This window comes from Dendronephthya gigantea, unplaced genomic scaffold (assembly GCF_004324835.1).
Source record: "Dendronephthya gigantea isolate DGI-Jeju-01 unplaced genomic scaffold, DenGig_1.0 000110F, whole genome shotgun sequence".
NCBI lineage: Eukaryota > Metazoa > Cnidaria > Anthozoa > Malacalcyonacea > Nephtheidae > Dendronephthya > Dendronephthya gigantea.
This window is the reverse complement of record NW_021163120.1, coordinates 637,555-649,191: the sequence shown is the minus strand read 5'-3', so window position 1 is coordinate 649,191 and position 11,637 is coordinate 637,555. Positions and strand designations below refer to the sequence as shown.

The 11,637-nt window shown below is 37.2% G+C and overlaps 2 protein-coding genes and 1 long non-coding RNA gene across 4 annotated transcripts; all 3 read right to left on the bottom strand.

The window, feature by feature from the left end:
• Positions 1–287: 287 nt before the first annotated feature.
• LOC114535116 lies at positions 288–1,463 on the bottom strand. Its single transcript, XR_003688196.1, has 3 exons — positions 1,389–1,463; positions 583–809; positions 288–414 (listed from the first exon to the last, which is right to left on the bottom strand). It is a non-coding gene; the product is annotated as an uncharacterized LOC114535116 (long non-coding RNA).
• A 90-nt stretch (positions 1,464–1,553) lies between these two features.
• Positions 1,554–2,366, bottom strand: LOC114535115 (acidic leucine-rich nuclear phosphoprotein 32 family member B-like). Its single transcript, XM_028556494.1, has 2 exons — positions 2,277–2,366; positions 1,554–1,826 (listed from the first exon to the last, which is right to left on the bottom strand). Exons 1-2 carry the CDS (start codon positions 2,329–2,331, stop codon positions 1,621–1,623), a joined length of 261 nt encoding a protein of 86 aa, XP_028412295.1. The 5' UTR covers positions 2,332–2,366; the 3' UTR covers positions 1,554–1,620.
• Positions 2,367–5,716: 3,350 nt separating this feature from the next.
• LOC114535080 lies at positions 5,717–10,342 on the bottom strand. 2 transcript variants are annotated; one of them, XR_003688188.1, is made up of 4 exons: positions 7,735–10,342; positions 7,255–7,428; positions 6,919–6,973; positions 5,717–6,099 (listed from the first exon to the last, which is right to left on the bottom strand). XR_003688188.1 is itself a non-coding variant. In XM_028556462.1 (4 exons), exons 1-4 carry the CDS (start codon positions 7,787–7,789, stop codon positions 5,792–5,794), a joined length of 576 nt encoding a protein of 191 aa, XP_028412263.1. In that variant the 5' UTR covers positions 7,790–7,913; the 3' UTR covers positions 5,717–5,791. The 2 variants fall into 2 exon arrangements, 1 of the variants encoding a protein (XP_028412263.1); XM_028556462.1 differs by having other exon boundaries at positions 6,935–6,973; positions 7,735–7,913.
• Between the last annotated feature and the right edge of the window lie 1,295 nt (positions 10,343–11,637).

The window sequence follows — 11,637 nt, the reverse complement described above, 5'->3', positions numbered from 1 at the left end:
AATTAGACTCTTCTAACAATGACCTCAAACGCAGAAAGCCTTATGTTACACTAAGTTTGATTGACTCGTTTCCGTGTTTGACGTCATTACGATTACGTAAGGTCAATGCATTCTCTTTAATCTTGACATCAAGATGGCGCCTGTGACGTCATGCATGTGAAATGCACTATCACGTGCAGTCGTAGCAAAGAAATTATTTACGCCGGATTCTTATGTTTCAAGACTAGCATGAGACAAATAAAGATACGTGTTGAAAATTCAAAATTTATTTCTACAAGCCAAAACTATCCAATGATTGTGGTCATCTTTCTATATCTTTATAATGCTATAATAATAAAGTACTACAATTGTCTGTAATTCCACCATGTATAATTTTACGAGGTTATGGGCAGTTTATCCGTGATGTTTGACGCACTAAATAATGGCAGATAAAAAATTTGATTATTTAAAAGCTCTTAAAAGAAACAAACACGCAGATTTCGAAGAATTTTCCTCCGAAAACTTTCCTATTCTGTTCCATTCCGAGGTATGTTCCAGGCGTTAATTTTCTCTGTGTAAATGCAGCTTCTGAATATGACCTACCGGTTTGTAGACGTATTTATTGCGGCAGACCATTCGACATGGGTAACGAAAAATGTGACATCTTGGGCAGGTTTTAGGTACAATCTCACAAGCTCTGTACCCGCTCAGCGCATGACATTCCATCCTCCGGCCACAAGTAACTATTTTGCATACTTTTCGCCGGCACGATCGCTTACATTCACTTCGATAGCAGGTCCCGCACTTTGAATGTCCAAAGCATTTCCAACCTGATTAGTCACAAAAAGGAAAGCCATGTTAGAGCAAAAATGCCATCAATTCATACCAACCTTTTCAAAAAAGGTTACACCTATCTGAACTTTAAACCTAATTTTACACTGAAAAAATTTTAACAGCAACTTGCAATGAAATTTAAATTACGTGAAATTCACATACAGTGTCAAACTATAGCCGCATGAGTTTATAGGAGACTTTACAATACAAAGGACTAAAACGCTAAAAGGTAATCATATAGGCAACCCAAATATGCGGAATAGTTTGAACGCGAGTGTCAACATGGTGTAATAATGTATATAATTGCCGAAAAATTTCTCGCGTTTAAATTATCACGCATATTTGGGCTACCTATGTTATAACTATTATTAGGTCGGGTATAATTTGACCCGATTGCTAGTTCCAGAACAAGTAAGTTATAGAACAAGATAGAGGTAGATTTTAGAATTTTTTTATCAGTATTCTTTCTGCTTTCCGTGCAAGCAAAAATTTTAGCTATCCCAGGAACTTCGATAAAATTTGATTTACAAGAAACAAACATGGCAAAATTCAAATAAATGCAAACATTAACCAACCTTTCTTCGCAGGTTTGTCATCAGCAACATCTGTAGTTTCTTCTTAAAATAAACTTAATGTCATTTTTTTCGCAATTATCTTTCGCATTTTTTTAATATTTTGTGCGCATTGGAATGACAGTGTATCTAGTCTAGTGTAAATGCATGTCTTCGTGATGGTTGTGAATATCTACTGTGAATATGCTTGGAAACCTTTGCAGCAGTGAGTTAAGCCATTATTGCCTGGTCTTAATTAAATCTGAATACCTTCATCTTCTTCGGCTTCGTCATCTTCGGTTTCTTCGTCGTCTTTCGTGTATTCTTCGTCATCTTTCGTCTCTTCTTCGTCGGCTTCCGTGTCTTTTTCGTCAGCTTGTTCTTTTTCAACTGTTATATCAGGCGGATTTCCCAACTCGGAAGCATCATCGACAGCGAGAATTTCCTTGTCAGCTCGAGCGACTTCAGGGAGCAGTTGTATAAAAGACTAGTTAACTTTTAACTGTAGTTAATGACGCAATTGGTCAATCGTAGGCGTGTATCTCTTAATTAACAGGAATTTAACTATGCAAAGTGTAGTTAAAGAGTTTTATACCGGCCGGATGAATATAAAAGAAAGCTTTAACGCAGCAATATATGATCCACTGAAAGTACTCGCGTTTAAATTTCAAATTTTTTGAATAAATTCTAGTTGAAACTTAAAAATTTTCTAACCATTTGTAAAAATGTCAAACAGTCCTTTTGAGTAAAGAGATTATTATAGGAAAAAGCCTTGTATGCATGGAATAATATCGACAAGTAAATAAGAAATTAATCAACTGGTTTTAACGAGCAGTGAGATAATCGTAATGAAAAATCGTTCTTAGTTTTTCGGCTCTGATCGACCTACAAAAAAGAACCTACAAAACCTACCAAAAACGCAGGCTGGAGCCAACAAAAGGAAATAAAACAGCGCAAAACTCTTCATCCCTCTTTCTTGTTCAATTTTAAACTGTTTCTTGCTTGAGGTGCTAAAACAAAGTGATCAAGCGATAACATATGCGACCTCCTTTTAAAAACTTGGCCCAACTTATCTGCATGACCTGTTTCCTCTGATAAACGGCGGGTACATAATATTTTAGTAAAACTGGCAGATATATCACTATTATATTCTGATGATTTCCTGGTTTTATATCGTAGATTAAATCGTTTAAACTTGCACATGTGATAAAGTAAGAACATCAGCAACTCCTATTAAAATCTACATACCTGTAAGTAATAGCAAGTATGTACATCGTGACGAACGTCCCCTTTTTGGCAATATACGGGCCCCTGTCGTATTCGAAGTATATCTCTCAATTTTGTACATAAATGTCTGTAGTGCAGTCTTGGTGGTCGTTCTTAATTTTTTGTGAACAACCGTATAGCGGCTATCATTTAATCAATCGTATTCAGGATCATTGTGTCACAATTCGACAATTCGAATCCTGCATATCGCTCAGCAGTGCCTCCGTTTATATTAGACCTTCACTAATTTTTGTGGTACGCTTATAATTTTATGGATGGTTGATAATCTCGTCACCATGGTTGCAATATTGCGTCATAATTTATCAGTACAATTTCAAAGGCAATATGCAGAGATATAATGTATTATTCCCAAGTTCATTTCCTGTCCTCGATGAAGACTTGCATTAGAAGTACAATATTAGGAAACTATACTTAGATAAGACACCCACATGCATAAGACAAGTGCTTGTCTATTATCAAGAAGGTCACTCGAGGGTTTTCATTATTTTTATCCTGCAGCCTACTTTCGTGTCAACGCGCCCATACACGGCCACATCAACTTGTTAAACGGCGAAATAACAGCGATATTATTAAAATAGGACCAGAATCTACATGTATTAAATATAATCTAACCCCAATTCAATCTAAACTTAATCGAACAGCATGAAAATAATGGTTTATTTGTTCCTCTTGGAAGAATTGCCGTATCATGCGAGCGAAATCGAATCGCGCATCGGAAAATTAGCCAAAGCTGTGCACCACAACTCTTGGGAGACAAGACTGGGACATAGATAAATCTCATCACAAACACATTTCAAATACTACTGTATTTCAAGCCATTACAGACTTGCGACGACGAAAAATAATAAAAAACAAAAAATAAATTAAAAAGGAACAAAAAAAAACCCAGGCGAATTTTCAACTCCGTCGCTGACGCCGGAGTAATAGCCATGCTTTCGTTATGATATAAAATATTTTGAAATGGATAACCACGCTGTTTTAATGGTCAAATGCTTATCCTATGTAAAGTTTCCAGCATGTTTGGCGCTCGTATACAAACATTAAACAATATAACCATGCTTTGGTTATGATGTCAAATATTTTGAAATGGATAACCACGCTGTTTTAAAGGTCAAATGCTTGTCCAATGTAAAGTTTCCAGCATGTTTGGCGCTCATATACAAACATTAAACAATATAACCATGCTTTGGTTATGATGTCAAATTTTTTGAAATGGATAACCACGCTGTTTTAATGGTCAAATGCTTGTCCAATGTAAAGTTTCCAGCATGTTTGACGCTCATATACAAACTTTAAACAATATAACCATGCTTTGGTTATGATGTCAAATATTTTGAAATGGATAAACACGATGTTTTAATGGTCAAATGCTTGTCCTATGTAAAGTTTCCAGCATGTTTGGCGTTCATAACAAACATTAAACAATATAACCATGCTTTGGTTATAATGTCAATTTTTTGAAATGGATAACCACGCTGTTTTAATGGTCAAATGCTTGTCCTATGTAAAGTTTCCAGCATGTTTTGCGTTCATAACAAACATTAAACAATATAACCATGCTTTGGTTATGATGTCAAATATTTTGAAATGGATAACCACGCTGTTTTAATGGCCAAATTCTTGTCCAATGTAAAGTTTCAGCATGTTTTGCGCTCATATACAAACATTAAACAAGATAACCATGCTTTGGTTATGATGTCAATTTTTTTGAAATGGATAACCACGCTGTCTTAATGGTCAAATGCTTGTCCTATGTAAAGTTTCCAGCATGTTTGGCGTTCATAACAAACATTAAACAATACAAGACGCCTGTTCTGGCGTTAACTCCGGCGTGGCGCGCACGTACCAGTCTTCAACATAAAGCTTCTGAAATAGCAGCGATATTATTAAAATAGGACCAGAATCTACATGTTTTAAATATATTCTTACCCCAATTCAATCTAAACTTAATCGAACAGCATGAAAACAACGGTTTATTTGTCCCTCTTGGAGGAATTGCCGTATCATGCGAGCGAAATCGAATCGCGCATCGGAAAATTAGCCAAAGCTGTTCACCACAACTCTTGGGAGACAAGACTGGGACATAAATAAATCCCATCACAAACCCATTTCAAATACTAGTATATTTCGCGCCATTACAGACTTGCGACGACGAAAAATTATAAAAAAAAAGATAAAAAAAAACAAACAAAAACAAAACCGGGGCGAATTTTCAACTCCGTCGCTGGCGCTGGAATAATTAAGCAGATGCCGCAAAGATTAAAAACAATTATTTTAATTTTTAAATTCATTGGTCAGTTCATTTGGCTAATTTGTTCAGTATCCTGGCAACCCTGGTCAGTTTACTTCCTTTATATCTTTTATTATTATTCAGTTCATCATATATACCCGGAGTTAGTTTGGATGCAATTTTCTTTGTTTCGTATTGTAATGGCATAGTTATTTTGTTTGTGTAGTAAACAGACTAACACAATGCGATTGAAAATAATCATGAATTTTGACCCCCCATTTGAACAAACCGCTGACATATTCGATGTTTGATAACATGTTTAATATGCACTAAAATTAAATAATAGACAAATTCTTACCGTTCGTCCCTGAAACTTTTCTAAGAGTCTATTGGATTGAGAGTCCTAATGTCAAAAAGGAATTTCGTTCATTTAAGATTTGCTGGACATTGAATTATTATCAGTAGCCCAAATGAGTTTAACTGATTAGATTCCTTTTCTTATAATGACGTCAAACACGGAAAGCCTGATGTTACATGAAGTTTCGTTGGCGCTTTATTTTTGTGTAACAAAAGTCGTGTAACATCAGGATTCCGTATTTGTTTGACGTCATTATGAGTACGGTCGATTCTCTTCAATCCAGCTGAACATCAAGATGGCGCATGTGACGTCATGCATGTTGTGAAATGCACTAATACCCGTAATGCAGTCGTAGCACAACAGCATAGAAATTATTTACGAACGCTCGCCGGTATAAGAACCACATAAAACCAACATAAGTATTACAAATTCAAAATATATTTGACAAAATTAAATTCATTTCTATTCTTTCCAGTAACCCAATTAGAACCCATAAATTTTGACTACTTTCGGTAAAGAGTACATTGTTCACCATTTTAAGAAAATTAGGCATCATGACTTCACCGGTTTGACGTCGTATTCCAAGCGGCAGACCTCTTTACATTTGGAAGGGATATAGTCACATTGGTAGCAGATTTTGGTTGGACTCCAACAAACTCCGTATGGCAATTGTATGATCTTTTTAAACTGGCGATGCCCGTGACCGTGTCTGACGTTTGTGTACTGGATACGATACGATGGTCTTACTCCACTGCATGTAACTATTTTGCATGATTTTTGCCAGCACGATCGCGTACATACACGTCGAGCACAGATCTCGCACAATTGATGCTCTCTATGGAATTGGTAGCATTCCCAACCTTATCAGTCACAAAAAAACACAGTCATGCCAGAGCGTAAACGCCAGGGGCCGGTTGTATGAAGCCCGTTTAGCTTAAACGGTGGATAAGTCAAAATTAAATAACACTCTTACATCTCTCTTGAATGATTCAACTTAAATATTATGCACTGAATATGCAGTTGTAGACTGTATCTTTGTATTAAGGTTAAAAACATTTAGTTTGCTTGTTGAATAAAACGATAGACTTGCTTTCTATTTTGAACTTAACCACCGTTTAAGCTAAACGGCCTTGATACAACCGGCCCCACCGAACCATTTCAAAATGTCTCAGTTTCAAACCTGATATGTAACGCGTAAAAACTTTTATCAGCAACTTTGAATGAAAATTAGATTATGCGAAATCCCATTGGCTCGAAACTTCAATCTTGTTAGGAATTGTGTTTAGAGAGAAAGCCATAGATGCGTAAATGGGGACGGGGAGAATATTTCATATCTTTTAAAGTCGATTGTTTTTTTATTAATATATAAACATGTCATTTCCTCTGATGAGAAATTGGAATAAACCCACAGAATATTACCCTAGCAACTTCTTCTTGATTTACAAGAAGCAAACATGGCAAATTGCAAGTATTCCATGCAAGATCTCAAACGTTGTGAAATCGCAATATAATTTATTGTGCTGCAGTTAAAAGATATTTCTACAAATGCAAATTTTTACGGCAATCTCCAAATTCCATGCATGTCCTCGACTTCTGGCCACGAATTACCAGGCTACAAAATTATCATTTTTTTATTCATATAACAAAAAGTACAAAATTTGCGAGCTTAACACACTTACATGCTATATTACCAACCTTGCTTCTTGGGCTTGTGAGGAGCAACATCTGTAGTTTCTACTCAAAAAAATTAAATGCATTATTTTTTTCAAAAATCATTTTTTTAATATTTAAAACTTATTCACAGTCGGATTACAGTTTGGAAAACTGAGCACATATATACAGTGTACAGTTGGTCTTGCATGAAGTTTCACATACTTGAAGAATGAAAGTAAATGTCACATTCAAGATCCGACGTTTCGACACTGCAGTCTGAGTCTGAAGTGTGCTCATCAGGGATGAAATGATGCACTGTGAACATGCACTATTTTTTTGGCAGGCAGGCAAGCTTTTAATACCTTCATCTTTTTCGGTTTCCCAAAATTCGTTTTCTTCGTGAGCTTCCGTGTTTTCTTTGTTGGCTTCCGCGTCCTCTTCGTCGGCTCCCGTGTCTTTTTCGTTGGCTTCCGTGTCATCTTCGTCACCTACTTCATCCGCTAGCTCAGGCTTATTTTGCAACTTAGCTCGAGCGACTTTGAAAAAATATGAAATAATCAAACTGCACACAGTCTTATACGACTGCAAGTACACGCGTCTAAATTTCACGTTCTTTCACAAAAATGTGTGATAAAACTTTCCAACCAGTTGTGAAAACGTTGTTCAGACTCCTTCTTTAACAAGACAAATTTAAATTTTATGCCTTTGGAACAGATTGCCAGCGAGAAAGCCTTACACGGAATATTGTTGACAAGTAATTTATCAATCGGTAGTGAATCTATCGATCTTATTTCTGATGTTCTTACAACAATCAATGGAAAAGAAACCAGCACAAAACTTACCAAACACGCAGGCTGAAGCTAACAAAAGCAAACAACAGAGCCCAAAACTCTTCATTGTTGTTATACTTGTGAAACTCTTCTTCTTCAAAACTCTTCTTGTTGTTGTATTTTGAGCTGTTTCTTGCTTCAGGTGCCAAGACCGAGTGATGGAGTGATAAAACGCATAAGCCTTTCCTGAATGTTCATTATGCAGAGCTCATCTCGTAACCATGGTGGCAAAATTTCGTCAGCATTTATCGGTAATTTCAAAGGCAATATGCCGAGATAATGTATTATTCTTAAGTCCATATCCTGGCCTTAATGAAGACTTGAATTAGAGGTACAATATATTAGGAGATTATACCTAGATAAGACACCCACATGCATAAGACAAGTGCTTTTTTATAATCAGGAAAGATCACTCGAGGGTTTTCATTATTTTTGTCCTACGACCGTAGCTTCCTTCATTTTAAACATGGTCTGGAAAAGTATTTTAATTTTTAACACGATCATGAAAACTTGTCTCAAAACAGAACCGATGCAAAGCAGAACCTATGTCACAGAGCATACAGAGGTTTGACCTTGCATTAATTATGGGTTCCTAGCGGCCATGTTGTTAGCCAGTGCGCTAAAGAGAGGCTCTATCCCCACCAAACATTATAAATAGCCATCGCTATATAAATAAACAGATCGCTCCCACTTCTATACTCTTCTAAAGGATAATTGTCTCGGCTGTTTATATTCCATTCATGTGTTCAAGCCGCCGCCATATGCATGCTTTCCCGGGGGGAGAAGGCCTCTCTTAAGCGCACTGGCTAAGCCAGGGGTACGCAAAATTAACGGCAGTCAAAACTCTGTATGCTCTGTGCCTATGTGCAGAACAGACTTCACTTCCACTTTAACTTTCGCACAAATCTGTGAAAATAAGCCTTTGTTTCCTCGCCAGAGGAAATCGCGGGCTCTGGAAACGAGAATGATTGCGATTGTGCCATTTCAGCAACTTTCGTTTTTCTCTTCCCAGAATTGGGGGAAATACCGTGAAAAGAGACCGCCCGCTTGCTCGTTTACATAAATGGAAATTAAGTCTGATTATTCAGCCGAGAAATGCAAAATTTGTCTGTGGAATAGGCAAAGTAAAGATTACCAAAGACATTTATCATTTGTACCAACAATAAGATATATTAAATGTGTGACTTATAAATAACCTTAAACTATAAGAGATATAATACTACTTAATTACGTAAGATATTGTGTCGAAGTCGTTCTCAAATTATACGAATATAAGTCATTTCAAAGACAACCAAAATTCAGTGTCAGTGAAGATGAAAATCGAAGCCCTTTTCTATTTAGCTAACGAGTAATGACAAACTAATGTCCCCTAAAAATATGATATTTAGTTTGTGTTTAATCCGTAATCAGTGTCAGAAGATGCGGTTTTTTAGCGGTAACGATTAGCATAGCCATAATCTATCAGGAGATCATTAAAGGATTTCCCATAAGACTTTCTTAAGACAACCAAAGGTCTTCCGTATCCGCCTGTACCTTGAAATTCCGCATTAACCAGCCCTTTGTTGCCGTCCAAGCTGTTCTGAATTTGATGCTCTGAAAATGGCTGACTGCTGCCGGGAAAGCTTGCTGGATTGTTATCCAGGCTTAACCAAACTAGGAAATCACGGGCCTTCTTCGCTCTCAGACCAGTGCCTAACTCCGGTGTGTCAATATTGGCCAAGCGACATTTGAACCGTTCAAAGCGGCCGTTTCGTATATACACCAAATCACAAGTGTCGCCATCGTGAACGCTGACGACTTTTGCAGTTAAGGTCGTGTATGTCGGAGGAGAAAGATGTGAACGCGAGATATCGCTGTCAGTTATGTCCTGCAGTCGTTTGTTCATAGTTGAGGCCGATCAAGAAGTACGTCGGTATGAAGTTCAAAGTTTGCAGACTTTGCTAAGAACGCTGTCAACCGCAACTCGGTAAAATCTGAACTATTATATCCTCCGAGGTATCCTAAAAATTCCCGATTTCATACCATCGTTCCCAGGCTCCTAGACCGTGGAACCTAATCTTGAAAATGACGTAATGCAATCGTAGACATTGTTCCCACAATGACACAATGACACAGTACGCGGTTAATCACATTAAATATCTAGTGATATCTATAGTTTTACAGGTGTCAGATAAAAGAAAACTTAGAAAGGCGGTCTGCAGTCCAGACACTCAGGTCTAATTAATACATCGCCGAAAGAAGGCGATCTCAATAATCTGTGGCAATGCAATTTTTAGGTGCCTAATAAGCGATTTGCTATACGTCGCTTCGAGAATCGGGTTTTAGTGTAAACGCGGTTATTGTCGCTAATCTTCTTTAATTGCTGACTTAATTTGTGACTGGAGTCATATGCTGGAGTAAACCAATAGTATCGCGGGTGTATTCTTTATAATCTGCCTATAAGGTCCGTTTACACTTGTAGTTTTTGCTGCGGTATTCGTCTTTTGATAGATAGTTATGAATGCTATGATAAATAAGTACCGTTATTTCAACACTGGTAACTCGTTCACTCGTCCATATCATCCGATGATGATTCTGTCGATTCAGCACTTTCGTTTCCTCTTCCCGGAATTCCGAATTCAGGGAAATACCAAGAAATAGAATCGTTTGTTTAAAATTACAAACTACGAGTGTAAATTTGTTGAATTCGCGAATAGGGATGAATTTACTTAAGGGAAACAACTTTCAAAATAATATTTCATATATCGTCTCAGCAATCACGTAAACAAAGAGTTTTAACACTTTAATCATTCTGGAATACATCATACATGTACAAATGAAAGCTGGTTTTCATATAACATAATTCGTCATAACTCGTCTTAATTCAAATGTCGCAATTTGTTGCAACTTGTTGTAGTGTGGTTTTCAATAATTACGTTATAAGAAAACCAGACTGAACGCATTAGGGCATGAAAAAGTTACAAAACCTATGATATTCTAGGACATTTGTATTGCTGCTACAACGTGGATGAACATGAGACAAAATTTAGCTAATGAGTGATGACTGTTCCTTATTCGATTACTTTCTTTTACTACAAGAGTCGTGTTCTCGATTATAAAACACCTAACATAAGCTACTAAACATACACAAGTTTTCTTTACTGTAAATATTCTTTACAGAGCCAATGTTTATCGGCGGTAAGGAGTGGCATAACCGTACTCAATGAGGAGATCATTGAAAGATTCTCTATACGACTGCGAACTTAGAACAACCAAAGGTCTATTGTATCCACCGGTGCCTTGAAATTCCGCATCAACCAGTTGTTTGTTCGCGTCCAACTTTGACTGAAGGGCAGCATCAGACCATGGCCGGCTATCGCGAGGAAATTTAGCAGGGTCTTTGCCAAGACATAACCAGGCAAGAAAATCACGTGCCTTCTTTGCCTCTGAGCCTGTGTCTATCTCCGGAGTGTCTATTGCGGCCAAGCGACATTTGAACCGTTGGAACCTGCGATTCTTGACAAAGACCAAGTCACAAGTGTCGCCATCGTAAATGCTAACAACTTTGGCGGTTTCAGTCGTATACGACGGAGGCGAACCAGATGAACGTGAAACATCTCCGTTTGTAATGTCCTCCAGTGGTTTACTCATAGCTGAAGGCTTGAAGCTCAGAAGCTGATCAGAAGTATTTCACGTAAGTATAGCAGAGTTTAGCCGCTTTGATAAGAATGTTTAAATCGATATCCTGTTTAGTTTATACATATAACATTTTATGCTTAGTCAGTTAGTTTTGGTTCAATATTACCCGTCATGACGTGTCATCAACAAATATATACAGCAAGTCAGCAATTATGCAACCTGTACTTTGAGCCCGTACGTTTTTAAATTTAGCAAGCGGTTTAATATGGCGTCATATATCCGCCAAAATTCAACTTC